We start from the raw sequence: 26714 nt of genomic DNA, 5'->3' as shown, positions 1-26714 counted from the left end.
TTCGGTTCTGCCGGATTTTGCACTGTCGACGAGGGAACCTGCCCTTGTTCGTCGCCTGCAACGGCGAGATGTGACACTACAGCATCATCAGACTCAGATACAGCAGTGATACCATTGGCACCATGAGATGGACTGTCGACCTGCACGACACGCCACGGACTCTGAGCAAACCGTGAGGGCGGGGCCAGTTGGAGGGACATTACCTTGGTCGACGACGACGGATCTGACGACTGCGAATCAATTTTATCCTGCGCCGTAGGAAAGTCAGGCGAAGGCACAGAGGGCGCGGCCATAGAGTACAGAAAGAAGGAAGATGCACGCTAGCGCCGAAGAAACGAGGCACGCTGCCATTATGATTAGGTAATCGATTTTCACACGATACATCTAGTCTAGTACTGCATACTTCTTCAAATGTTCAGGTATCGAGTCCGACAATCCCTTCGTTTCCAGCCACTGTTTTGAAAAAAGACGACTTTGATATCTATAGGCTCCGTCACAGAGAATAGTGACGACTTTTGAACCTGGCAAAAAAAAATTAGATGCGTTCGAGCACAAAGGACGATCAATACCTTTGCCGAGCTTTTCTGCAAGCTCTACGGCAGCAACCACGTTCAAAGCAGAACTGGCACCAAGATACAGACCCTCAGTATCCAAGAGATCGTAAAGCATGGCGATGCTCTTCGTATCTAGTACAGTGAAGGCGCCTGATAGCTCATTCACAAGGGTCCCCAGGTTGTTAGTAATCCTTCCTTGACCGATGCCTATACATTAAGCATTGAGTCAGTGATACGAAGTGATATGACGGGAAAGGCAAACAACCTTCAGTGATGGAGCTTCCAGTTCTTTCTGTAAGCTTTCCTCCACTGCTGACATAGCTGGTCAGGACGCTCCCCGGAGGATCAGCCAGCCAGATTTGAGTTTTTCCCCCACTTTTTTCCTTGAGATACTTGCCCACGCCGGCTAACGTGCCGCCTGTACCCGTCGAGCAAATGAATCCGTCCAGGTCACCACCAGTCTGCTCCCAGATCTCGGGGCCAGTAGAGACGTAATGTGCGTTGGCATTGGCAGTATTATCGAACTGGTCTGTCCAGAGAGCATTCGGAGTATCTTTGGCAAAATCGCGGGCTTGGTGGTTATAGTTCTTGGGATCGTCGTATGCTACTGCAGGCACAGGATACACCTCGGCTCCAAGCATTCGTAACAGGTCAATCTTTTCCTGACTCTAGACTGGAGATGAAAGAATGACTGTATTATCATTTGCATAGAAGGATATACCTGTGTGTTCGGCATGAAAATCACGCATCTGTAGCCTCTCGCCCGACAGACATGGGCCAGTCCAATACCGGTATTACCTGCTGTACCTTCGACAACAGTACCGCCCGGCTTCAACCTTGATGCGAAGATCGGTAAGTATATACGCCTCGAACCAAGCACGATACTTACAGACCCCGCCGCTCAGCATCTTGGACTACACCTAGTGCGGCACGATCCTTGACGCTACCACCGGGATTCTGGAACTCGGCTTTGCCAAAGATACTGGAGCCAGTTCGCTCAGAGAGTGTTTTCAAGTAGATCTGGTCATGCTGAGTGAGTGAGAAGCCGGAACGCATCGAGCCCGTACTAACCAATGGGGTATTACCAATGGCCCCCACGAATCCGTCGACGGTACTCATGGTGAAGGGGCGACGTATACTCGCTCTTGCAGTAGAAAGCATCGAAGAAAGAGCTGGTGAATGCACCTGCCGACCTCGGACACCATTTTGAAAGATGTAGCACAAAGCACGACATTTTTAGATAAGCTGCCTTCCGAGTCTAGATCATGCGATATTCAGAAAATAAGACGACCAAAATGCAGGATTTATGCGACGTTCCAAAAAAATCTACATACAAACAGTTGATATGAAGCGCTGAGTCGACTAGGCAACGGTATGGCATTAAATGTGTGTAGAAACCGCCCAGATGAAACATGAAAGAGATGAAAACATAGAAATTGAGATGATAACAGCTGGAACGACAAGTAAAAAGGGCATGAGGCTATGAATGAACATCCATTCATCCATACATTCATACATCGCTATGTCGTAGTTGCACCTCGTGCAGGCCGTGAGTAGTAATGGCAGTGTCGGAAGGCAAGACATGAATTGTATGGGTATCTTGAGGGGCATTTCTAAGAGTGAAAGAAGAGGGCCAGGGGCAACTACTGTTGGCGCTTCTTGACATTTTGTGAAAGCCACTGAAGACCTTCAAAAAGACCTTCGCCGGTCGTTGCACAGCTGGGACAAACGTTAACATGTGCTCTCGACGAGGTTGCTATACCTTGCCTACCTTGGATGAACATACCACGACCTATCCCGCATTCGGTGTAGGCCGAGTTTCTCAGTAACTTCGGCGGGTGACATAGCTAGGGAAGCATGAAAATGTAAATCATAGCGGGGTCCAGTTTCAGACACTACACACCTCCCGGAAGGTCCTGCTTATTGGCGAATACAAGCAAAAGACATTCCTTCATTTCCCTGTCGCTTAATATCCGGTGCAGTTCTTGCTTGGCTTCGTCAATTCGCTCCCGGTCTTGGCTGTCGACAACGAACACCAGACCCTGTGTGCCCGTATAGTAATGCCTCCACAATGGCCGAATCTTGTCTTGGCCTCCGACATCCCAGACGTTAAATTTCACATTCTTATAAGTCACCGTCTCTACATTGAATCCGACTAGAGAAACACCGGGGGTTAGAAATGAGTCAAGACCACGGAGAACGGTTGAGGGGCGATGACACATTGTCATCGGGATAAAAGCGCACCTGTTGGTATAGTGGTGACAGATTGGTTCAGTTTAAGTTTGTACAAGATAGCTAATGGGATTGTAGCATTAGAATTGGGCAGGCTAGTATTCGCTCTGCACTCACTTGTCTTCCCAGCAGCGTCCAACCCCAACATCAACAATCTCATCTCCTTGTTCCCGAATATCTTCCCTATGAGAGATTGAGAGTCCAATGAACAGAACGCCGAAAATTAATCGTCAGTACTGTTTCCTTGTAAACACAGCAGGGGCATTCTCACCCAATGCCTTTGAGAGATTGGCACCCATTATAATTTCTTTGGATGGTTTCAAAAGAAGAAAGTAAGGAACGACGTAAGGGCGGATAGCGGCCGCAAGCAAGGAGATAAAGTAGTGGCAAGAGAAGTTTACCCGATAAACCAACAGACGGTTGCTTATGCCGTGACAAACAACTGTCACATTCAGGCGATTCAACTTCTGGCTGCCCAACACCATTCTGGGTAATTAATAGGTATACCAGATTACTGTGAATAGATAGATAGTCATGTATTAGTACAAAGGAATGGCAAAATCCAAAGTGCTGCTGTGTTCCAGGTGAATAAGAGAAAACGATTGCTAGTGCTGCAAAGAAGGTGGAGTCATGGCTTTCATCTGCGTTTGACTAAAGACCTTCAACCACCCGTCACCCATATCCTTCTTCAATGCCTCAATCCTGCGCCTGTAAGCATCTGCGTTATCCTTGATCTCCTCCCCGCTGACCTCCTCTCTATCTGAACCCAAGGTAGCAGGTTCATATACAGACGCAGTGACACGGGCACGACGTACTGCCGATTTGAAAGACAGTGTCTGTGGCTCGCGTGTCCGCCGAAGAGACTGTGAGGTGATGGAGTTGAGAGACTTGGATTGTGTTGTTGCAAGAACATCCGGGAAACCAAATGATTCGGCTGGAGAGACTGGAGCCAGCTCAGTGTGATGGCGACTGTGCCTTGATGGGCGAGTGGGCCGCTGTGGTGAAGCCTGTACGCTCGATGATTGTGCCTCCTCAGGATGGGGATTGAGGTTAATATTATCTCCTGCCACGGTTTGACCCTCCTCTTTCTCCAAGAGTGTTTCAATCTGACTCCATTGCTTCGTCGGGCCGAAAGGGTTTGTGTCTCTAAGCTTCTTGGATTTGGCCTTCGCCTTACTCGACCCATCAGATCGAGTGCGCCGATGAGAGAAGCTCGCCGTGCTACCATCACTAATGTCCCCGTCTAGATCGACTATCCGTTTCACTTTTTTCCGACGTGCCTTCCCTCCGACACCTACAGCTCCTATGGGGGCAAGATGTGGAGAAACAGGGGTTGAAGTAGAAGGTGATGATTGTTTTTCAATGCGAGGTGCTGTGTTAGGCGATGAATGATGAGAATGAGGGTGGGCATGGCCAACAGCAACAGTCGGTGGCGAGTGTACTACGGACAGTGGACGAGACGATGACATTTGCTCTGGGGGTGGCATAGTTAGGTTCCGTTTCTCGTAAAAGCTAGGAAACGATCCGTCAAGGATAATGCTCTTCCCTTCTTTCCAGAAGAAGTCAAAACAGGAGATCCTGTATCCTTCATCCTCTGTAAAGGGATTGCCTTCTACCCAGACTTCGGTAATGTTAGGTAGAGGTGCCAACCTTCCGATCTCTGCACAATCGTCAAGGGAGTTGTGACGTAAGTCGACACGCTCCAACCCATGCAATCGCTCCAACCCACATATCGATTCGAGACGATTATGAGCAAGGTTCAAATGAAGAACTTGCCCTAAATTGTGATAAATACCAAGAACAGAGTCGATCATGTTATCCGAGAGATTGAGGGAGACAAGATTGTAAAGGGAACCGAGGCCAGAGGGGATGGATACAAGAAGATTTGAGGACAAATCCAAGTGGACCAAAGATGTAAGATGGGGTATTAATTCCGCTGGAAAGAAGGCCAAGGCATTGTCGGCAAGGGATAGATGTTTAAGAAAAGCCCATTTAAGGGAGGAAAGCTGGGGCGGCGGCGTGATAGTACCACTGTGAGGCTCAGAAGAAACTTCATGGTTAGGGTTCTCACCGCCCTCGTCCTCAGGCACGGAGTTTGGCAACTGAGTGGAATAGAAAGATGTCCTTCGTTCCGGCCCACGAGGGATCCTTCTATGCCGCTTCCTACTGGTGCTTCCATCTCTTCTAGCTTGGTCGTCAAGTACCGCCCCGATGAAAATGTCTGATATGTCCTCAAGCCCACTCTTCTTTATCTTCAAACTGCACAGACTTTCAGCAAGCCGATCCCACCCAAGCAATGCACGAGGATCGATATCAGCACACTCCAAACTCTGCAAGTTCTTGAATGAATTGAGGGGGATAGCATTTTCATTAGAAGACTCGTTTGCGAGCTCGGAGATGATTTTCCGGCCCGGGGCAGTGACGGATAAGGCGGGTAGCTTGGTGAAACTGCTGTAGATATATTTGAGCTCAGATTCGAGGGTCAATGGTTCCGGTTTCCCCCACCATCCACCCCCAAGAGAAAAGGCTGATACAGCGGACAGAGAGGAGCGAAATGAAGCCAGGGAAAGGGTTTCAGATTTGTCGGTATCGGGGAAGAGGTTTCTGTAACTCATTGGCCTGGAAGGAGCATCGACACGGACATCCAGGGTGCCAATATCGATACCAAGGGCCTCTATGCGCATGAGGAGATAGAAGAGATGGTGGGTGTCGATGGATAGAATGATGGGTTTGACTGGGGATGCAGCGGCAGGGTCAACGCCAAACCATCCTAGTGGGTTGAAGAGAGAAACTGTATCCTGAGCAGGCTGGCGAGGTCGACGTCTGCGAACAAATCCAGCTTCGGCCAGGTTCTTTTCATTATTACGGATGAAGCTGGCTATGCGTCGAATGTAGTCATCGCCTTGTTCGAGAGCCATTGTATTGGCTGTCTAGAATGCTGCAGCGACCAAATATCAGCTATATACACCAGAAGAATGTGCATAAACGTACAGAAAATAATGCTGGGAAGTGGATGGGCCAGCGACATCAATACATGAGGAACTACGACGATATGGACCACATTGAGTAACCCTGCCGAGTAACCTGTATATTGTAACGTCACGCAAGACTAACGTCAGGTCACGGTCACGTCCTATTACGCGTCGACCTTGCCCAATAATCCTGTTTCCGTACTACATCCTTCCATCCCTCGCCATCTGCTTCTCTACCTACTTTCAGACATGAAAGTAACCATAAAGACGACCCAGCAGAAGGTCTTCCAGGTCTGTTTCTCGCCACTGCCTTCTTTGCCATCGCCATCGAACTCTTCTCTAGATTGACGTCGAAGATGAAGAGACAATAGGTGCTCTCAAGAACAAGATCCAGGAGGCACAGAGTCACCCGGTTGCGAGCCAGAAAATCATATATTCAGGAAAGTTATCTGCTTCATCGCTGGCCCCTCCTGCTCATTTCATGCGCAATCGCAGGCAAAATATTGGCCGACGATAAGACTGTAGGATCATGTGGTATCAAAGAAAAGGACTTTTTGGTTTTGATGGTGTCCAAGGTTGCTTCTTTTTGTCTCTACTGTTAGATGTTATCGATTCTCGTTTGCTCAGCCTAAACCGACACCGACGCCTATGCCCCCGACGGCATCATCCAGCGGCCCCACAGCGGGCCGTACTGTACCCCCGACGGCAGTGGCTCCTGTGCCGGAAACGATGCAGCAGTCTGCTCCTGCTCCTGCTCCTGCTCCTGCTCCTGCTCCTGCTCCTGCTCCCGCTCCTGCTCCCGCTCCAGCACCTGCGACTTCCGCACCGTCCCCGGCCGCCTCCGCCTCCCCCCCTGCCTTTGGCGATTCGAGCTCTTTTCTTACCGGAGATGCACTACAATCTACGATCAACAGCATGACTGAGATGGGATTTCCACGGGATCAAGTTCTACGTTGCCTCAGAGCAAGTTACAACAATCCTGATCGTGCTGTGGAGTACCTTATGAGCGTGCGTTTCATTACTTGGTCGACCTTTCCTGAGTTCACCATTGCATGCAGGGCATCCCAGCTCATCTAGAATCGGAGGCCGCGGGAAATGCCCCTACTGTGCCTTCCCACTCTGCTGGTACCCCGGCTACTGCTCCGGCGCCAGCCGCCACTCCAGCTGCTTCCGCTCCGCCGTCAAATCAGCCCCAAAATTTGTTCCAGGTGAGCTCGAACAAGTACGTTTTGTCCTATAGCAACTTAATAACTATGCCTCTTAGCTTGCCCAGCAACAACAGCAAGCTGCTGGTGGAGGCAGCACCGGAGGTCTCGGAGGAGCCCAAGGAGGTCAATTGGACCTCGCTGCTCTGCAGAACAGCCCTCAGCTTCAACAACTCCGCGAACACATCGCTCAAAACCCCAACCTCATTCAACCTCTGATCCACCAGCTTGCTACGAGTAATCCTACCCTCGCTCAGCTTCTGGCCCAAAACCCAGAGGCATTGATGCAACTGCTTGGCGTTGGTGAGGGCGATTTTGAGGGTGATAGCGAGGGCGATATTCCACCAGGTGCCCACGTCGTCAGCGTAACGGAGGAGGAAAGAGCTGCAATCCAGCGTGTAAGTCAATAAAAGTATGGTTTAGAGTCCTATAACTTATTCCCCCCAAAGCTGGAGGCTCTCGGTTTCCCTCGTCAAGCTGTCCTCGAAGCTTACTTTGCGTGCGACAAGAATGAGGAACTTGCGGCGAATTACTTGTTTGAAGGTGGATTTGACGATTAAATAATAATAGCGACGTTGTGTATTCTTACTTGTCTGTCTCGTTTTCCGAATTTATTAATATAGCCCTCGTGTAAGATAAGTAGGAAAATGGGACGACCAACCAATTGAGCTTGGAGTTGCGGAAGCACGGACCGTGAACGGAACGCTACTGGTTGTCTCCACTTTGCTTCCGCCAATGTAACTGGCCCGCACGTTCGTTGGGTAGCTGATAGCTACCTTTGACTCGTGCGCATTCTCTTCTATGATTGGTCGAACAAAAAAATCTGCCCTCCTTTTCGTTTATATAAAATCGCTGGGGACTGCTTGAACGGAGTTGACCTTTCTTCGAAATGCCCTCCATACTGTCTGTGCCCTTCCGCCCTGACTGGACTTTCTCCTCTGCGCCGGTTATAGCTCTTACTTGCATAATCGTCCTTTTCTGTCTCGGGCGATTCACTGCTCAGCTACGTTTTATCTGGTACTGCTTCATTCGCCCCATTGGTGCCAATGACCACAAGTCCAGACTGGACAAGGTGCAATACATTCACTGCCTCAACTATGTTTGCACTTAAAATATCTACAGTTCTACCAAGGTCAAGCAGACGTGTATGATGCTACTCGTAATGGACTGCTTCGAGGACGAAGGACCTTGCTGAACCTCTCCGCGGCACATCTCAAGGAACTGAGGAAGTCTGATCCCGGTGAACGGCTGGTGTGGGTCGATATTGGCGGCGGTACAGGTGAGTGTCATTCAATCGTTCATTTCTTCTTTTCTGTTCCTATCTCACTAATAAATCCAGGATCCAATATCGAACTCATGGATGAAATTTTCCCCATCTCCGAATTCGATGCCATATATCTCATCGACCTTTGTGAGCCCCTTCTTCAGGTCGCAAGAAGCAGGTTTGCCAAGCGAGGCTGGCACAACGTCACTGTATTGTGTCAAGACGCTTGTGACTTTTACCTTCCAGAGTGGTCTGCCAAAGGCGTCAACCCGCAGGGTAGCGTTAGCCTCGTCACGCTCAGTTATTCGTTATCTATGGTATGGATCATGTCCACCTATATGTGTGTCGTTGCTGATAGACCCCTCAGATCCCCAATTTCTATACTCTTTTAGACAGGATAGATCATGTCCTCTCACCCCAACGGGGCCTGATCGGTGTCGCAGATTTCTACACCGCTGGTAAGCAGCCATTGCTTCATGAAAAAGCTATTGGTGGTGTTAGTAAAGAATGCGGCTGGCTTTCCCGATGGTTCTGGCAAATTTGGTTTGATTTTGATCACGTACAACGATCTGGCAATGTTCATGGAAGGGTTCTAACGAGTCTCGCTCACAGGTATCGCTCAGTCCGGCCAGACGCGCTTATCTTGAATATCGTTTTGGGACGGTTCGTCAATTATCTCATCAGAACACTGAGGCCAAACAGAAATTCTTCTAGATCAAGAGCTATAACGGACGCAATCGCTTCATCGTTCCCTTCATTGTCAGAATGTAAGCGTTTTACTTTTTCGTTCCTCGCTGCCGTTGCTCAGTAGACCCTGCAGACCCTACTATGTCTGGCTAGGACGACCTCGTTCGTGTGACGTCTCAAGGTTCTGCCATGCTTTTGAGGTCGAAGGTGGAAACATGATTGGTAACTGCTCCCCGTCGACGTTCGTTACGCTGAAAGAGACCGACAATGCCGTTCCTCCGCTGGAGATTGGAGAGCCTGCCATTTCTTTGGACAAGGAACAGACATCGAGTAACCAGGACATGGTCATTGATGTAACGCCTCCTCTGAGCTCCTTCCACTATCAGTTAAAGAAGGTAAGTAACATGACAACTGTGTTCTCTTGTTACGTTATAAATCTCGTCTCAGCCTTGGAGGTTGCCCTATTATGACCATCCGGTTCACAAAGAGTTCAGAACATTTATTTACTCTTTCACATGGGTAAGTCATTTCTTATAGGTTTTATTAGTTTGAAAGAGTATCTCCGCATAATTAGGAGGACCCATTTGACGATATGAAACATCTGCAATTAACCAGTGAGGACTCGATGTTTGTCATCACATCCGCTGGCGACAACGCACTACACTATGCCATAGCCGCAGGTCCGAAGAGGGTTAGCTTTTTTTGTGTTGCCATCGTTTCTGGCTCTTAACAGCTATTTTAGATTCATTGCGTGGATATGAACCCATGGTAAGTGCGGGTCACCCGAATTCATCGGTGCTTCGTTGAAATGCCCCTTCCTTCAGCCAGGGACATCTTCTCGAGCTCAAGTTGGCGTCTATACAAAGTCTTGGATATTCAGATTTCTTCTCTATGTTTGGAGAAGGCCGGAACGTCAACTTCCGTCACCTTTTGGATTCCAGAATATCTCCTTACATGTCCTCAAGCGCATATCAGTTTTGGCAAATCAACTCTGATGCGTTTTCTTCATCATTTTACCTTAGCGGATACAGTGGATGGGCGCTGAGGGTTGCCAAGGCAATCTTCAAACTGGCTAGGGTTGACCAAGATGTCAAGAGGCTATGTGAATGTGATACATTGGAGGAGCAGGTCAAGATTTGGAAGGAGAGATTGAGGCCAGTTCTCTTGAATCCGTTGGTTGTGGCGCTTCTGCGAAGTCCGGTCTTCTGCTGGAATGCGCTTGGTGTACCTATGAATCAGCGACAAATGCTTCTTGACGAAGGTGATGGAGACCTACGCTGATATGATTCAGAAGGGACTGATGCTGATATGTTCTATCAGGCAGCGTGTATGAATATGTGAAAGACACTTTGGACCCTGTCGTGTCTACGTATCTCTTCAAGACGTACAATTACTTCTATCTTCTTGTGAGTGTCCTGGCGGTATCTTGCTTTATTCCCAATGCCAAGCAGTATATCTTTAGGCTCTGTTGGGCCACTATACCCCATCATCATGTCCGGCTTATCTGACGCCCTCTGGGTTTAGTGCGCTGAAAGCCAATGATGGCAAAGCGTTGGATGCATTTCGGTTGCATACTGATTCTATCGTGAAGTATGTGATATCTCTTCGCCGTAATCCGGATGAACTGATTGTGCATAAGTGTCCTGCGCGGTCTTTCTTCTGATACCCTCACACGCGCGCTTGTCATGGATCATTTGGACTGGTTCGCCCCGGGGTCTCAGGATGCAGACAAGGAAATCGCTGAGCTGTATCGCGTGATGCAGCCGGGTGGGTTGGTTTTCTGGAGGTCAGCTGCGAGAAAACCTTGGTACAACGAAGTGTGAGTGTGGCCGAACAATGGAGTAGGTTCATGGCCTGATATCTCTAGTTTCAAACGCTCCGGGTTCGACGTGACGCCAGTGTCAATAAGAGGCAGTCCAGCACGGAAGGCAATTGATCAGGTCAATATGTATGTATACAAATTCTAGACCTATTTAGAACGCGTCCTCATGGTTTCTCCTTATCAAGGTATGCCTCATGCTGGAGGGCGATGAAGATGGAATAGCGGACCCGTAACTAGTAACCCCGGGTACGGGACCTGTACGTTACGAGTACCTGACCTAGCTCAGTTGTATAGTATACGGAGATGACGCGGAGAATGCTATTTACGCTTCCAGTGCGTTGGCAAGCGTGATGAGAGAAGCATCACCAGATGATGGAGGAACCAGGGCCGGCAGGGGAATCACAAATTATTCGCCACAGGACCTGCCAGGCTGCGACCTTTGCAGAGCAGTAAATAATACGCGTTAACATTGGAATTGATGGAAATCATCAGTTTGGTGGACTCCGAGTCCACGGTGGAGCGCTGCGCCGTTGGCACGCAGCAATGATGCGACGCACGGACCACTTCCGTTTTGGCGTGCACCGCCACCCAGATTGTTTGGTTACGACGGCTTGTCCTCCCGTATTATTCAAGGATCGCGCTCTTTGCTGAGCTCCTCGAGCTCGACAGTCTCCACGGTGACTTGCCCTCCTCGACATTCTCTTGTATTCTGCTGCGTTTCCCTCTCTATCTCCCGATATCATAGTGCCCAGGCGGTCTCCTATCTATCGCTTCTTCTCTCCAAGTTTAGCCCCTTTGGCCTCGCCGTTCCATTATCATGCTGGCCACAATGAACATATCCCAGTCGACGGCTTCCATTCACCAGAATGCCCATATTGATCTTCAGTGCGACCATAGCGAACATATCGACTTTGACAAGATCTGTCCTGGCTGTAAACTTTCCGTAGTGACAGACGACGGTGGTTTGGTGGTGGCATTTGGGTACGTGCCGACTTGCAATTTCCATGGTTTCTCCTCTATTCAGCTCTTCTACCTGCTGCTGGCTTTCTTCAGTTATAAATCACTATCTTTTCCTCCATGCTGATCTATCGTTCTTCTAGGCAATCCTTCTTTCACGTAGATTGTTTCAAGTGTGCCAAGTGCGGAGATAAAGTCACCGCAGACACGAACCTTCTGCTCCTTTCTGACGGTTCTCCTGTATGCGCCAATTGTTCATACAACTGCAATGTCTGCAGACTGCCCATCCTCGACGAGGCCATTATGACCGGTGACGACTCTTACCATGCACACTGTTTCAAGTGTAAAGTATGCAAGAACCGTATTGATGAACTCGTTTTTGCGAAGACCAGCCAAGGGATTTATTGTATGGATTGCCACAGTGAGCGGATGATCAAAATCAGGAGACACGCTCAGAAAAAAGCCGAGAGAGAAAGAGCTGCAGCAGCAGGCGGCACTGGCTCGAGTTCTTCTCGTGAAGCCAGATACAGAAGGGACAATGGTGTAAGTGCCGCTGGCTGTTTCGCTCTCCGCATCTCACAGCTCGTCTAGCGCATCTCCCCTGTCGTTTCTCACTCTCATGATGTACCGGGCTCTTCAAAGTCTCACCACAACCAACATTTTGATCAACCCTCACTGTCAAATTCTCGTCATCCAGTTTCTGCATCCACTCAAACTTCCGCTAAACGGCGATCCGGGCCGTACGTTAGCGACGCTTTCCAGCCCAGTAGTCAACGGTCCAAGTCGTCAGAGAAGACTTCTCCTTCGTATCTGACTCCGGCATTTCCCCTCCCTCCCCAGCAGTCAATATCTGTGACTATAGCCCCACCGGAATCGGATACCCTTCATCATTCTGACTTGTCTCATCGGCGACCTCTAGTACATCAATTATCTACGTTGTCAGAGCAGAGCTTTGAGCAGGAAACGACTGCCTTCCGCTCTTTGAACTCATCGTCGAAAGCATCGTCGGATGGACTGAGTGTGCAGACCTCGCGGCGCGACAAACGTCGATCCATCGATCCAGGCCTTACTCTCAGCAATGTGACGTCTCCTGCCAGTCCTGCCACATCTCCGCCACCTACACTCTCTCCTCTCTCTGCAACATTCACACGTCAGTCAAGCAATCGCTCTCCAACACCTCCTGCCCACAATGGCCGGGAATCACCTCGAATACCATCTCCGCTTCGAGAGCATTTCAATGAGGGGGAGTCAATATCGCGGCCGTCGTCTAATGGCTCATTCCAAAGCACTACGAGCCACATCCGTCCGGAATCTTCTGCTTCACACTATAACAATTTTGAAGATGATGTGTCACCTCAGATACGCACATTTTCGGCTGGGAATTCTTCGCCAGATAGCCGTCCAGGTGAAACAAGCACCCCGAGAGCCAGGAAAAATAGCTCACCAAATCCTGATCAATCTCTGGAAATACCCATTCGTCACCAAAGGCCATTCGAAGAACGTCCTCGGGAACGTCTCTCATCACCCTCAAGTCTAACTTTCAGTCGGACGCGATCAGGTAGTACTTCCAGAGCGCCCTCCAGAGCGGATGTCCCGCACAATGTGGAAAGTAGTACAGATACTGAGGCAGAGGGTGATGAACCGATTGCGCACCGGCGATCTGAGTCAAGCACGTCAGTACCACCGGCTTTACCTCCCAAATCAGAAAAGGATGTGTCCACCACTCAAATACCCTCCGAAGCAGTCTCTCCTACAAGCGATGTGGATCCTGACCCATCTAACCAGATGGATAGTGGCTCAGATGATATGTCGGAATCCTCACCGGTCGAACAGACATCACATGCGACTTTCATTGCACCGGCCTTACCACCCATCCGATTTTCATTGAACACCGCTGATTTCTCGGATTTGCTCAGCTCTGTTGGCGGGATCAACGCGCTGAAATCCTTGGATCAGTTAACGAGTATCTCTGAAAAGAACAAGGAGAACGACAGCGATGTTCCTTCAACACCACCACCGTCAGCTACTTCTATAAGAACGAATGGTGTCACATCAACCCCAAGTAGCGATGTCACTATTATTGGATCGCCCGCATCGGGCTATCGTAAAGATAGAAGTGTTTCGACCGACGACCTTCGGTATGTGAAGTCATCGTTCCTGGTCGGCACGTCACTTACGTTATTCAAAATTCAGTTCTTTTGCCGCAATATCGTCTACGTCGATCCATGAGCAAGGATTCTCCGAGTCGCATCCAAAATCTCTTCAAACTTTGAATGCTTCTGTACCCGAATTCAATGAATCCCAATCTTCTGGTCGTATCACCTTGACAACACTGGGGGCTAACCTCTCGAGTGTCACCAGACCAGATGATTCCGATTTCGTACTTTTGCGGTTACAAGAGGCAATGGCTGACGCCAAGGAGCGAGGTGCTCAGCAGTTGAAACTAGACCGCGCTTTTGTTGAAGCTATCATCAAGACCATGGATCTCAGAAAAGCAGCTTTTTTCGATCTGAAGGGCAAATTCGATGGTGTCAAGGTTCGTTATGCTCTGGACTTCCTGTCTATTTCTCTAAACATCATCGCAGAGAGCAAGTAAACAATACATTGAAGGGTTGACGGTTGCTCAGACGGAGTATGATCGTGAGCTCAAAGCACGAAGGGATGCAGAGGCTGAAGTCACTCGATTACGAGTCCTACTATCAGGCCAGGCAGCACGGCTTACCGCACTTTCTGGGGATTCTCGCCGACAAGAGCTTCGTCAACGGATGACCAAGGAACTTCACGATCAGTTGTCGGGGTTGGAGCAGGATCTGTCAAAACTCAAGGTTGACCGTGACATGGCATTGGCAGAGGTTGAGGAGATCTCTGCAACGAAAGGGTACGAAGTTGTCCAAAATTTCCTTTCTACCTGCTTACCTTCCCTAGCTCAAATGCGGCAGCTGACCAACGTACTACACATCTGAATCGTTCTCTCATGATGCGCCTTGATTCATTAAAGATACAGTATCAGAGGGACCTGGTTCCGTTGACCCATGAACGAGAGGCCTTGTCTCGAGAGGTCATGGAGCTCAAAGCTGTTCGAGATGTCTTCCTTGAAGAAACGACGGTTCTCAATGCTCGTAATGAAGAGTTGGCTCAGCTCAGCGCCCAGTACGCTCGCCGGATGGATACAGTGCCCGAAATATCATCCAAGGACGAGGAACACGTGGTGGCGCCTTCAATGGACAACGGTCGCAGTCAGCTTCACCAGCCACAAACGTCTGTGCAATTGCCTTCTCAAAATCTCTATGCCTCCACTACCTCTTTAATTACTGATGAGACGCTTGCCGATATGAAAACCGTCATCAAGATTTCGAAGCCAGAAACTGAACTACCCACGCCATCGAAAGGGAAGTTTATCAAGTGGCCAGGATCCAGGACAAAAGATACAACCAATCCAACAAGCGTTGGCGATAGCCGCGGTAAAGGACACTTGGAGCACAACTTCCAACAGCTCAGCGTGCTGCGATTCACTCGGTGTGATCACTGCGGAGATAAGATGTGGGGCTCACAGCTACGTTGTACTGGTGCGCTTTGATTGCAGTTTAGAGCGAGACCTGTAGCTTACCTGTCATGTCTTCAAGGCTGCAACATCTCCGTCCATGTGCGGTGCATAAACCATGTTCAGGTTTTGTGCTCACAGCAAAGTTCAAATCGTGATGATTCGCAAATTTTGCGTATGTTCTTCCTGCTGTATATAGTTTAAGAGTGAACTAACGCCGACGTTCAGGACATTCAATGTTTGGCCGCGACCTTGTAGAACAGGTGTACGCTGATGCCAAAGGGAGCTCGCGACAGGTTCCAATAATCGTTGATAAATGCATTGAAGCCGTTGAAGCCATTGGTATGCTCTATATTTATTATTCAGTGTCGTTATTCTGATGCTCTGTAGCATTGGATTACGAAGGGATCTATAGGAAAACAGGTGGATCCCGCCAGAGCAAATCAATCACACAACTCTTTGAGCGTGGCGACTATGATGCGTTTGACCTTCGAGATTCGGACCGATTCAACGATATATGTAGCGTCACTTCAGTGTTGAAAGCCTACTTCCGATCTCTCCCTGTCCCTCTCCTGACCTATGACCTCCATGACCAATTCATGGCCGCTGTTGAAATCCGCGACGCCTCTATTAAAAACAAAATGCTGCTTGACCTGGTGAACAAGCTGCCTAAAGAGCATTATCACACATTGTGTGCTCTGATGATCCATTTGAATAAGTACGTAGAGCTTTTATCACGTTGCACGTGTGCTAACGTTATTCAGGGTTTGTCAACGGAGTGAGAGGAACTTGATGAATGCTCGTAACCTTGGCGTTGTATTTGGCCGTGAGTCTCCTGGTAGTATCCTTTCGATCATACCTGATTTTCAATCATAGCAACATTAATGAGATCTCGGAACCCCGGTGCAGAGTTCAGCGACATGGCTGGCAAAGCGCTTGCCATAGAATGGCTAGTGGGAAATGCGCCGGAAATTTTTCCTGAAAACGCATCCCGATAGTTGCAGATTATACCACGCCCTCAGTCTTCGTTCACCGATTTGCCATTCTAGAAGTACTTCTTTGGGTTTATTTTTTATACTATCGCTCAGGTGATTTTACACACCTCTATTATTGTTGAAAAGTTTCGGATTTCATTTTTATCAGGGGTGTGTCGTAGTCTCTAATCATTGCCGTGCTTTCGTATTTAACACTCATCCTACTCGTATATATCTAACGCCTTCATTTACCAATACCCTTTTCCATGGTATCTCGGATGTACATTCATACCTAACTGGACCAGATTCTTCCATGCCGGACGCAAAGATGTGAAGGTTGGTTACATTAGTTCCCTTGATCTTCTGGTTCGAGGCAGCGTCTCGGGTTTGAGGGAACAGTATAAGAAGTGCCGTCGAGGTCCTGCGGCCACCGCTGCAGCTACCGCCACCCGCGTCCCCAACGGCACGGAGTCACTACCGCGCACACCAAGTGAAAACATTCTGTCGAAGACTACAGATACCTGAGAGCAGGTCTATTGAAGGGACAAAAATACTAACGCGTAGAAATGAAGGCTTTTGCCGTCGTCTGACAAGTCAGATGTGTGAGAGACAGTGGAGGACTGACGCCCTCGAGGTTTCGAAGATAACGGTATACCATAGACGGTTGAGGAGGACCTAGAAAAGATAAATATCCCACACTTCTTAAGGTGAGAGTACACACCGAAACGGAAGACTGCATGATAGGCCTGACGCCACTTTTCCTCCAATAGTCTGGCGCAGTTATTTGAGTCCGGGCACGTTGCACACTGCAAGATTACTATGTAGTTGTTGATAACATGCTCGAAGTCTACACTCACACATTCATACTCCTTCGAAAGGGCGACCAACCCAATCTTCAACACCCTTTCAAGGAACCAATTCCGACTTGCAAAAGTTTCAATTGAGCGACCAATGCTGCAGGAATCACCACGAACCGTTTCTCCAGTTTGAGCAAGGTTTCTTGGCTGAGTGTGTTCAACTCATGCTCAGACCATCCGCCAGGATTATCCAAGACGAAACGGCTGGATTCCCGATACAACTCTTCCTCCTCGAACAGCTCGGCGATTCGCATAGCCTTGATGGGCTTTCCGGCAGCATGTGTCAGAAGGAATGTTAGACACTCCCGTTGTAACGACGGGACGCAGAGTTTATGTGATATGTTCATCAAACTCTCGACGTTGTTCCAGGTGATTGTGCATTCCAAGCTGGCGCAGTGATGGGTTTGGTGACGATGCACGAGGTGTGAAATGACACCACTCACTGGGGATAGACAAATTTGAGAAAGTCATGGAAGCTAGATGCCTAGTAATTTGTTAGTGTTGGCGAGTGAGGGTTGAGAGGCGCAGACCCGCTCTTCCTTCAGGACTATGACAGCATCTGGACCATTCTTTGGACGCCGCTTGACTGTAGCCACTCTCTTTGATACCGACCTGACTTCTGGCGGATTGGGAGAGCCGCCTTGAAGCTTGGCCAGACTATCATCTCGAGCGCGCGCTTTGGCTTCCTTCCTTGACAACTCGACAGCGGATGAACTAGCGGTGCTGTCTTCACATTTCGAGAGGTCGACATCTGCTATGGCATCAAGGTCCTCAGCGTCGGGATCTGAATCCATCGGAGAGAAAGTCATTTCTGTGGGGACATCAGATTTGCTCCGGTCACCAGGAATCGAGGGAGGTTGGGAGATAGTGATAACCGAAGACATGGAGGGTGGTCGACCAGTTTCTGCCCAGTCACCGCTGAGAGCCGCTTCAAAGAAAGGTGATGCAAAGTATAGCACTTCTTTATGTGCCCTAGCGCTAATTGAGCTATTGTCACTCGGAAACATGAAGCAAAGCGTACCAGAATGTGGTGCTTTCGACTACGATCTTGACAGTGCCAGGGAATTTGCTGTTCTTTGTGAAAGTCTCATCGAGCTCGATTGCTTCGTCGTCGTCGTCGTCGTCGTCGTCGAGTTCGGAAACAATATCGTCACTCTCGCACTCTTCAAGTAGCCAGGTGGGTGAGCCAGAAGAACGGAAGATGCCAGCGGCTGCAGCGTGAGTTTCTGTGGGAGAACTGAGGGAGGCAGAGGGATTGTTAGGACCTCTTGAATTGCGGGCGATGAGAATGTGGGACGGGTTGGTGGTCATGAAGCAAGTGGCTGTGATATTCCGGCCCGGTCAGCCAGACTTTTTCGATGCTTCACCTTGTAGTCATAGAATGTATATTATTGAATGAAGGGGGTAAAATGTACAGCAATTATACGCATGCCAACGTCATGATGAATTTCCCACAGGTGAGTCGCTATGTGGAGGTCGTGGTCGTGGTGCACCTGCATTTCCCCCCGTTTCTACGCCTTGTAGTTCAGCTTCTATTCGTTCTCGGGCTCTTACAACCTTGGACTGGAGATAGTGGGAGTTCAGAGGAGTTGCTGATCGACCATGTATTGGTGCTCTCGGTACTTCCGCAGGGAGCGAGTTGGCCTTGAACAGATGTTCATAATTCTAGCCAAGAATGTCAATGCCCCAAGATAACCCTAGGTAATGGCATAGCTCACCTGCAAAATTTTTTCAAGCTCTTCGCCCCGCTTAATATTCAAAATCAAGTGTGCTTCGTCCAGCGTCATTCGATGCTGCCGCGTAAGTTGATCCGTTAGCGAACCCGAACGAGCATTGCCGACACCTGCGACGTCACTCCCTACAGCCTGTGGTGCAGCCTTGGCATCTGAGAAAATATGGTGAAGAAAGCACAGGCATGGGAGTGGTCATCCATACTCTTCACGGCTTGTCGCCCAGCTTCAAGAAATGCTTTGCCTAGGATTCGTGTTGACGTCAAGAGAATTTGTATGATAGCTCTAGGAGAAGACTGTAAAGAATAAGCGGTATAGAGAGGAGCAGAGGATAAAACTATACCATGGACCGACAGCAGAAGAAAAGCTGATGATCGCAGTGGACGGACTCGGAGAAGCGACAAAATTTAGTGCTGATCGTCCACGTGAGCGAGCAAAGATTTTTCTCCCTCACTCACCCATGTCGTCTTCAACCATTTCTCAGAAAAAACGGAAGAATACCTCGCCAGCGCCAGGCGGATTACCCGTAAAGAAGACAAAACGCGACAATGACTACGCAAACAAGAAGACCAAAGATAAGAAGGGAAAAGGACGCGAATCAGATTTTCATGTCGTCCAAGCATCTCTAGTCCTGTCAATACCTCCCAAATTTGCTGATAACCCCAAATCTGGTGTAAATGAGATGCTTGATTCAATGGTAATGAGGTGCGTTTTGAACTCCCACAGGCATACCATTTTCTTGACATTCGTTTCTTGTCAGATATATACCAGGTCTTCAAGGGGTTGTACTGTCTCATTCCAGCTTGACATTCCTCGATGACATGGCTTCCATTAAAGCCGATTGTCCGTTTCTTGTCTGTCGAGTTGCATTTGACGCGACTGTCTGGAGTCCTCATGTAGGAATGCGGCTCGGTGCGAACTGATTCTTCGTTTGCTGTTGTTTCTCATTCATATGCAGAAGGTCGAATAAATCTCTGTTCCCCGGATCACATATCACTGCTAGTACATCGCACGTTCAACGTATCTGTACCTCGTCATCATATACCTTCCGAGGACTGGGAGTTTGAATATGGTCCCGCAGAGAATGATCCTCAATTTGGACCTGATGCTGTGGAGAAGGATGCCACGTCGCCTACCGCAGAGAAGTCTGCTGGAGAAGGCGGAAGATGGACACACAAACTGACGGGCGATCTTATTGGCGGCAAGTCCGGGCACCTGGAATTTACAGTCATCGGGTAGGCCTTACAATATAGTGACATTACTGCCGTTTTGACGACGCATGTCAGGCTTACTGTTGCGAATGAAATGCTGTCGGTCGTTGGATCCATACAGCCAGACCCCTTCTCACTAGCTCATGTTGCAACATCGTCACACACTCAAGCACCTGAGGAGTCAGAGGGTGAAGGCGAAGGTATTACCTTGGTCGAAGATGACAACGCCAGTAGTGTAGATGAGGATGATACATTCGCGGCGCTTGGGAGGGAAGCGGAAAAAGCTCAGAAGAAGGCGAAGGAGGAGAAAAATCAGAAACGAAAGTTGAAGGCAACTACAACTGAGCCTAAAGGTAAAAAAAAGCAGAAGAAGAGTTCATGAGGTTTCTTCCTGTATTACTCGACTGAGACTCTACTCGATTTCATTGCCACAGCAATGTAACCGCCATAGCAATACATGCAAGCGAAACATACGGAGACAGGCGTTCTCCTATGTAGAATGAAGAATCCTGACATTTTGAATGATAGTAAGTGCACACACCTATTCGTGCAGACATGAAGAAAATTCCGAGAAAGCTAAACGATCGTTAATGACAAACTCTGTCAGAGGTAATGGGAATCGCTCACCCCTGCTTATTCCTATCCACAAGCCTTGGTGCAATGGCCCGAACGTATGTACATGTGCAGATCAATAGAAGGATGACAAGGAGCAATGATTGAAAGTTGAAAAGGGCAGACTTGAAGCAGTTTGTGAATAAGAGATCTTCAAGGCATGTAAAGGAACATATTCACCATTTCTCGTTTTTACTTTTCTTTGGCAGAATTTGCCTTCTTAGAAGTTGAGGCTTGCAATCGTGGTTGAGGGATCGAAGAGACTGATTTTGGGGGACCTCAATGGGCACGTGATACACGCGTACGTGACACTATGTGACATTCGGACGTGCCCGAAGTTGATTCCGAATTTCATGTTTCCCAGAGGCCCGAGGTTTGAGGCGCCCAAAGGTACGATGCCTCTTGTTATTCCTTGACAGCTGGATAATGTCTGCAGTATCTGATATACCTGGCCCTAACGCCTATAATATTGCTCTGGGTACGCGTCCGAACGATTTCGAAGAGCACTATTGACTTCTTTTGTTAGACTCCCAACTCGACGCATATAAACGTGGTGCTTTCTTGGAAAAGATGGACAGATTTTCGAAAAAGGAACCTTCTGATGTCCCCGGTATGACAATCACTGTCTGCAGGGTAGTATGTTGACCGCGCTGTTCTAGGACCGAATAGTTACAACACAGACACTATAGCGACTACCAGCAAACCAACTACTAAACCTTCTTCGAACAATGCCGACCGCTATGCCATTTTACAGAGGAAGGTAGAAGATTTAGAAAGACTACACAATGAGGACAAGAGATCCGTTGAGTGGCTCCATCACCTCCCCACGCTTTTGACTCAATTGATGTCTTTTTGTAGCACAACAATGAGATTGATTGCCTGAAGCTTGAGCTATCTCGCGCTCAAAAGACAGTTTTAGAACAAACTACCCGACTTGACAAACAGAAGAAACAACATGACGCGCTCGATCTTCGGATACAAGAACTCAGCAAAGCCGCTTCCTCTGATAAAGCTGAAATTAAAGGGCTTCGCATGAAGCTTCGTGTAACAGAGCATGAGCGTGCCCAACTGTCTTCCAAACAAGGGGACGTCATCCAAAGGAAGAATAAGTGGAAGGAGGAAATCAGGGAGAAGGATAAAAAGATCGCTCACTTGGAGAAGGCCTTAGAAGCAGCGAAGAAGCGGGGAGAGGAAGCGGAGGCATTATCGATGGTGATGAAAGTGAAACGAGACGAAGACACTGCAGCTGCACGAGCGGCCTATGAAGTTCTTCAGTCAGAAGCTGATACTGCCCGAAAAGAGGCTACACGAACGCGTCTCAAATTGGAGGAGTCCTCAGCTGAAGCAGACTCATTGCTTGAGGATTTGCGGCAGCAGAAACTTCTCCTGGAGACCGTCTCGAATGAATACAGCCGCCTCGCTACTGCTACCATCTCTAAGACGACATTTTCCCGTTTACAGAACAACCATCTAACGGCACAAATGTATGCTTTCCGCCTCCAGCGGAAGCTAGCTAACGCAGAGGGACAGGTCGTCGAATTGGCGAATTTGATCCGTCAAGTGAGGGATCAGAACCACCTTTTAGCAGATCGGTTACGCGAAACTGAGGAGGAAATTCGTTCATTCTGGTCTCCCGTCCTTCGATCACAGGTTGTCAGTCGGCGTCCTGTCGACGATACAGATGCTGTAATCGCAGCTGTTGAAAAGGATATGCACGATGAGTCTGCGCTGCGAGACCACCTCGACACAGAGATCGATAAGATGTTCACGGACTACTACTGCCTGCTCTGCAACGACATTCTCTCCTCACATTGCGAGGCGGATCTGGAACTGACGGACGTTGGGCAATCAAAGGAGGATTTGTCAAAGAGACTAGCGGAAGTCGAAGAATATCTTGGTACCGTATCGAGACAAGTTTCGCAGACGGAGGGGGAACGAGATAATGCTCGCCAATTGTTTAAGGCTGCCGAAGTCTTGGCTGAGGATCTATGTCAGCAGTCCGAGGAGTATAGGCGTCAAACAGCAGATCTGAAGGCGAAGCTGGAGGAACAGTCCCATACTTATAAGGAGGAACTCAAAGGAGAAAAGGAAAATGCCCAGAGGCTGACGTCCACCATCCACAAGCAGCGTATGGCTGAGGAAGGTCTTCGTGCTGAAATTGACCTGTATGTTGTCATTCTGCTGCATTTACAGGTTCGATCTGAACAAAACTCCCAGGCTTGGTATCGAAGTAGCCAGTGCTGAGCATCTTCAGGAAGCTTATCGTGCTCTATCTGAGGAGGTTGGCTCGCTTCTCGCAAAAAATGCCCTGGCCGAGGATGTCGCTCAGCAGCTGAGTAAATTCAACGCCGAAATCATAGGGCACCAAAACCATGCACAGAAGATTATGTATGTCGAACGGATACGAAATGAACTAGCTGAATCCAAACAGGTCCGCTCCTCATTGTACCTTCGTCGTCTTCTCTCCTGACCAACTGATTGACGTATCTAGAAACACGCATTATTAACGCGGGAGCATGAGGCTCTTGTTTCGCAGAAACGGGAGCTGCTGAACGAAATTGACATGTACAAGTCCGTTGTAGTGCATGACAAGCCAAAGACGACCATCACACGAGTACACCGACTGCCGCTGACCGACTTTAATCAGAGCATGAGTCATTATCTTCCCCAATCGAAGGATACTGGCCTCTATCCACGTACACTAGACACGATACCAGTGGATGGCGAATGACACTGGGTGAGATAATGTGGGCTTGCATTCCTATTTATATCGTACATATACATGTTCCGTATCTAGTATTGATACCATCAAAATGTCTGATGGGGTATAGGGCCTATAGCAAAGGAAAGGTGCAAACATAGGTCCAGGAAGATAACAAAACAACACGAGAGCCAATTCCCTCTCGGGACCAAACAGATGGAAACCGAATGTCACTGAGATCCCCGATACCCCGGTAGTTCATACGAGAAGTATGATGCATATGACGCCTCGGGGCGCACATAATCGGAGAATCTCTTGAGAGTATCATCCTCGTGCAAAGCACTGATTCTCTTATATTCCGCATTCAATTTTTTCTCCCGGCGCTTCCTCCACCAGATCCTGTAAGTACATCAGTGCACAAGGCACCAGCAGGGATGAAGAAAGACTCACAGTCCTCCTACCAGCAGTCCCATAAAGGCGGCCAGCCCTACCAACCCCCCGATGAGCTTGAACTTACTCTGGCTCAGAAATGTGGTAATCTTATCCAATCCTTGCGGATCCGGATCGACAAATGTGTACTTTCTGTCTGGTAATTCGGAAACGCTTGGTGGGTTCTGTGGATCGTAACAGTACTGCTTAAAACACTGCTCGCAAATCGATGAGCGAGCGATAGTCGCATTAGATGATACTTTGTAGCGTGCTCGGTCAACGGAAGCGCATTGCAAACATATAGGAAAGTCCGGATCGGCTAAAGTAGTGTTGGGAGTGAAACCTGAGATGGTGTTATTGAAGACTTGATCAAGGAAGAGGCGAGTATGCTTTTGGGTGTACGTAAGACGGAAAGTGGCAGAACTAAGGCAATCGTGGAAGTTAAGTTGATACCAATCATAAGCGGTAAGATACAAACTTAATGACTGGATCATCCCCATTGAATGGTGGTGCTTGAGGAATATAGATAACGAGAGGATATTCCTGAGGATCTTGTACAGGGTCACATCCAAAGAATGTGGGTCGCAAGTTGACACCCGCATCAATGAACGCCTCCGGTGTCTGAGGAATAGGCGGAAACTGTTGATGTGACGGCAGAAGTTGATTTGCTTGCCGCTTCGCACTGAACAGTAAACCCGTGCCGCTGTATGACCTGCCTTAGCTTTGTCACCAAGTCATTCAATATGTGGGACCTACTTTGGCCAGTCATTCACTTGGTCTGCACTAGAATCCAAGGTGACTATGACGTCTAACCCACGGACCTTGACGAACAGTGGACCATATGGTATATTCTCCTGATTTGAAGAGCCATCGATGAGCTCCAGCCAATCTTTATCTGAATCAACGAAGGTGTCGCTCTTTATGCCATTAAAAGGATTAGGCCAGTTGGCCACGTCATCTGCGCGGGTGCGTACTTCCTGTAACTGACGCGAAAGCACGTAGAGAATACCGCTGCTGTCGTCGCTGGAAAACCCATTCAGAGTGTTCCGAGCAAAGTCCAAGATTTGCTATGTTAACTTTACGTTGAGTATGACGGCGTCGTCGTGGCAGGGGAAAGCTCACGTTAAACAAGCTGGCACTGCTTCCCATCACGAAACCTGCCTGATCGAAACCGCTCACACAAGCAGATCCATTTTCCGGCTTTCCATTAGAGAGATGGGTACCCGCAAAGGAAAGATTGACGGCAGCTGAAAGGTTCGGATCGTATGAAGCTAGTTCAAATGGTGTAATCTAGATAAAGCCATTAGCTTGTTTCTATGTAGCCAAGAACCATGCTTACTTCGTACACCACCGCATCAAGATCCAAAGTAGTAGTTAGATTGGATCCAACGGGACGGGAATCAGCGACGACGAGAGGGAAGGGAAATTGGTGATTCTGAAAGGCGGGGATGTCGGGTATGTGACTCCATAGCTGGCCTGCACCGTGGCCTGTGTCATTCGTAAAAAAGTTCATCCGATCGGTTTGATTGAGAAAATGGTATGAGATCATGCGCGACCATGGGTCGGTGATGCTCGTGTCACTGTAACGTAAGGAAGCTGGAGGAAGGAACATTAGAGAAAAAAGAAACATACACCCCCGCGTTTGCTTTAGCCATGATGCTCCATAGGATGCTTCCGAAAAAGTACTGATTGTTGTCGGAGAATATGTCGGTACCGTCCGGTGTTGCGAAAGGAAGATCCAGTAGCCAACCGGCAAGGTCGTCACCATTTCCAAAGACGAGATCATTGATGGTGGGAAAGTTGTTGAAGAAAAGAGAACCCGTTACCCATGAGCCGCCTAAAAGATGTAAATAGGACAATAGACATGAATACCTACGAAAGCACACTGACCTGATAAGCCAGCAATATAGGAAGACACCTGCAGCAAGCCTCCAGTTCCAATAGATTTAGCCGTATCATTCCTCGCATCCAAAGCATTAAGCGCTCCTGCGCCAAACTGGGCTGACCGTAGACCACCTCCAGGTATTGCGATACCAATGGTAGGAAAGTGACCTTGAAATCTACCAATATCATAACCGAGCTGGGACCCGTTTCCGAGCCAGTCAAGCCATGCAGGAGAGATAACCGTTGAATTACGCGTCCGTATGTACTCCGCTTCTTGCGGGTGAAGGGTTTGATTCGATGGCGTGAAAGCGCGGATAAAATCAGTGTTCGTGATATCTGGGCACTGCTGATTCACCTTCGGAGCATAGTCGTCAACCGAGTCCTGCTCGGGATTCTGTTGGGCAAGGACGGGAACAATAAGGAGTAACAGGGAGAACGGGAGCATGGTGAATGGGTGGGAAAAAGAAAAGATGCTGCATGCTGCTCATGGTCATGGCTGTTGCTGATGATCACCATTATCAGTGTAGTGGCAGTGCTTGTTCGTTAGACACCGTTTCGAATTTGAATAAAGTACGCAACAATAAATGTATTCATTCGCCAGTAATTACGCTATGGTCACCATCCCTACTCGATGTGCATTTGGTTGGCTCGTGCAAGATGCATGACCTTAAGCCCGGGGCCCACGACAAGAGAGCACATCTTTCCCCGGGAGCTGTGGCGGTTAGTACATCTCACTGGAAGCCATACTTATCCTCTTACGTACAAAAGGTAACCATGCCAGTCCTGCCAACGAAGGAGTATCATCGAGACCTATCTTGTTTTGCCATAACTTAAGAGACAGACAAAACCAATGCAGGAGAACCGATCGATACTCAAAAGCCTAGGCAAAGCAACGAAGTAGACGAGACGGTGTGAAACGTACAGAGATGAGCAGGAAGAGTAGGAAAGCCTGAGTGTGTGCTCAAGAACAGGACAGTACGATGCTCAAAAGAGAGAACCAGAGTCCTGATGATACACATTACGGTGCAGACCAAAACTAGTGTCGAGTGTCCAAGTTCTGTTCATACATGACCTACAATGAG

At 48.6% G+C, this 26714-nt stretch overlaps 12 protein-coding genes across 12 annotated transcripts; 5 read left to right on the top strand and 7 right to left on the bottom strand.

The window, feature by feature from the left end:
- Positions 1-318: 318 nt before the first annotated feature.
- BT62DRAFT_115278 (cysteine synthase) lies at positions 319-1956 on the bottom strand. Its single transcript, XM_043179736.1, has 5 exons — positions 1626-1956; positions 1444-1574; positions 1276-1390; positions 820-1222; positions 319-761 (listed from the first exon to the last, which is right to left on the bottom strand). The coding sequence occupies exons 1-5, from the start codon at positions 1713-1715 to the stop codon at positions 385-387; spliced, it is 1116 nt and encodes a 371-aa protein (XP_043039875.1). The 5' UTR covers positions 1716-1956; the 3' UTR covers positions 319-384.
- Positions 1957-2197: 241 nt separating this feature from the next.
- On the bottom strand, positions 2198-3085 carry BT62DRAFT_895016 (ARF/SAR superfamily; the record flags this gene model as incomplete). The annotated part of the gene is made up of 6 exons (XM_043183198.1): positions 2198-2273; positions 2326-2401; positions 2458-2709; positions 2799-2849; positions 2904-2969; positions 3058-3085. The coding sequence occupies 6 exons, from the start codon at positions 3083-3085 to the stop codon at positions 2198-2200; spliced, it is 549 nt and encodes a 182-aa protein (XP_043039874.1).
- A 168-nt stretch (positions 3086-3253) lies between these two features.
- On the bottom strand, positions 3254-5857 carry BT62DRAFT_968114 (uncharacterized protein). The gene is made up of 2 exons (XM_043188896.1): positions 5778-5857; positions 3254-5724 (listed from the first exon to the last, which is right to left on the bottom strand). Exon 2 carries the CDS (start codon positions 5702-5704, stop codon positions 3392-3394), a length of 2313 nt encoding a protein of 770 aa, XP_043039873.1. The 5' UTR covers positions 5705-5724; positions 5778-5857; the 3' UTR covers positions 3254-3391.
- Positions 5858-6007: 150 nt separating this feature from the next.
- On the top strand, positions 6008-7586 carry BT62DRAFT_931819 (UV excision repair protein Rad23; the record flags this gene model as incomplete). Its single annotated transcript, XM_043186214.1, has 7 exons — positions 6008-6049; positions 6102-6162; positions 6254-6333; positions 6386-6766; positions 6817-6966; positions 7023-7361; positions 7413-7586. 7 exons carry the CDS (start codon positions 6008-6010, stop codon positions 7521-7523), a joined length of 1164 nt encoding a protein of 387 aa, XP_043039872.1. The 3' UTR covers positions 7524-7586.
- Positions 7587-7663: 77 nt separating this feature from the next.
- BT62DRAFT_931818 (S-adenosyl-L-methionine-dependent methyltransferase) lies at positions 7664-11077 on the top strand. Its single transcript, XM_043186213.1, has 16 exons — positions 7664-8035; positions 8086-8242; positions 8303-8544; positions 8595-8786; positions 8840-8890; positions 8942-8994; positions 9048-9309; positions 9362-9433; positions 9489-9605; positions 9657-9682; positions 9739-10175; positions 10235-10320; positions 10377-10504; positions 10554-10733; positions 10782-10862; positions 10922-11077. The coding sequence occupies exons 1-16, from the start codon at positions 7853-7855 to the stop codon at positions 10956-10958; spliced, it is 2304 nt and encodes a 767-aa protein (XP_043039871.1). The 5' UTR covers positions 7664-7852; the 3' UTR covers positions 10959-11077.
- A 160-nt stretch (positions 11078-11237) lies between these two features.
- On the top strand, positions 11238-16564 carry BT62DRAFT_931817 (RhoGAP-domain-containing protein). The gene is made up of 11 exons (XM_043186212.1): positions 11238-11717; positions 11837-12236; positions 12285-13831; positions 13887-14229; positions 14279-14571; positions 14619-15259; positions 15317-15409; positions 15463-15576; positions 15625-15952; positions 15999-16060; positions 16111-16564. Exons 1-11 carry the CDS (start codon positions 11566-11568, stop codon positions 16230-16232), a joined length of 4095 nt encoding a protein of 1364 aa, XP_043039870.1. The 5' UTR covers positions 11238-11565; the 3' UTR covers positions 16233-16564.
- Positions 16355-18394, bottom strand: BT62DRAFT_931816 (uncharacterized protein). The gene is made up of 8 exons (XM_043186211.1): positions 18087-18394; positions 17596-18037; positions 17509-17549; positions 17183-17452; positions 17066-17132; positions 16930-17014; positions 16767-16883; positions 16355-16719 (listed from the first exon to the last, which is right to left on the bottom strand). Exons 1-8 carry the CDS (start codon positions 18374-18376, stop codon positions 16550-16552), a joined length of 1482 nt encoding a protein of 493 aa, XP_043039869.1. The 5' UTR covers positions 18377-18394; the 3' UTR covers positions 16355-16549.
- A 189-nt stretch (positions 18395-18583) lies between these two features.
- On the bottom strand, positions 18584-19082 carry BT62DRAFT_820301 (uncharacterized protein; the record flags this gene model as incomplete). Its single annotated transcript, XM_043182353.1, has 3 exons — positions 18584-18730; positions 18784-18942; positions 19008-19082. Coding segments are annotated over 3 exons (381 nt in total), but the record flags the coding sequence as incomplete, so codon positions are not given.
- On the top strand, positions 19025-20850 carry BT62DRAFT_114992 (uncharacterized protein). The gene is made up of 4 exons (XM_043179735.1): positions 19025-19500; positions 19556-19707; positions 19754-20030; positions 20082-20850. The coding sequence occupies exons 1-4, from the start codon at positions 19166-19168 to the stop codon at positions 20386-20388; spliced, it is 1071 nt and encodes a 356-aa protein (XP_043039866.1). The 5' UTR covers positions 19025-19165; the 3' UTR covers positions 20389-20850.
- Positions 20192-20840, bottom strand: BT62DRAFT_968103 (DUF1242-domain-containing protein). Its single transcript, XM_043188895.1, has 4 exons — positions 20799-20840; positions 20634-20743; positions 20548-20582; positions 20192-20496 (listed from the first exon to the last, which is right to left on the bottom strand). Exons 1-4 carry the CDS (start codon positions 20799-20801, stop codon positions 20429-20431), a joined length of 216 nt encoding a protein of 71 aa, XP_043039867.1. The 5' UTR covers positions 20802-20840; the 3' UTR covers positions 20192-20428.
- A 105-nt stretch (positions 20851-20955) lies between the features above and the next one.
- Positions 20956-23451, top strand: BT62DRAFT_931815 (uncharacterized protein). Its single transcript, XM_043186210.1, has 7 exons — positions 20956-21008; positions 21055-21096; positions 21145-21228; positions 21278-21420; positions 21477-22783; positions 22836-23049; positions 23110-23451. The coding sequence occupies exons 1-7, from the start codon at positions 20972-20974 to the stop codon at positions 23347-23349; spliced, it is 2067 nt and encodes a 688-aa protein (XP_043039865.1). The 5' UTR covers positions 20956-20971; the 3' UTR covers positions 23350-23451.
- On the bottom strand, positions 23122-26139 carry BT62DRAFT_931814 (phospholipase B). Its single transcript, XM_043186209.1, has 8 exons — positions 25639-26139; positions 25381-25585; positions 25088-25328; positions 24871-25038; positions 24505-24815; positions 24227-24451; positions 23770-24171; positions 23122-23718 (listed from the first exon to the last, which is right to left on the bottom strand). The coding sequence occupies exons 1-8, from the start codon at positions 26075-26077 to the stop codon at positions 23550-23552; spliced, it is 2160 nt and encodes a 719-aa protein (XP_043039864.1). The 5' UTR covers positions 26078-26139; the 3' UTR covers positions 23122-23549.
- Between the last annotated feature and the right edge of the window lie 575 nt (positions 26140-26714).

Source organism: Guyanagaster necrorhizus (assembly GCF_019112545.1).
Source record: "Guyanagaster necrorhizus MCA 3950 unplaced genomic scaffold BT62scaffold_12, whole genome shotgun sequence".
Classification (NCBI taxonomy): domain Eukaryota; kingdom Fungi; phylum Basidiomycota; class Agaricomycetes; order Agaricales; family Physalacriaceae; genus Guyanagaster; species Guyanagaster necrorhizus.
This window is presented reverse-complemented; position numbering and strand designations above follow the sequence as displayed.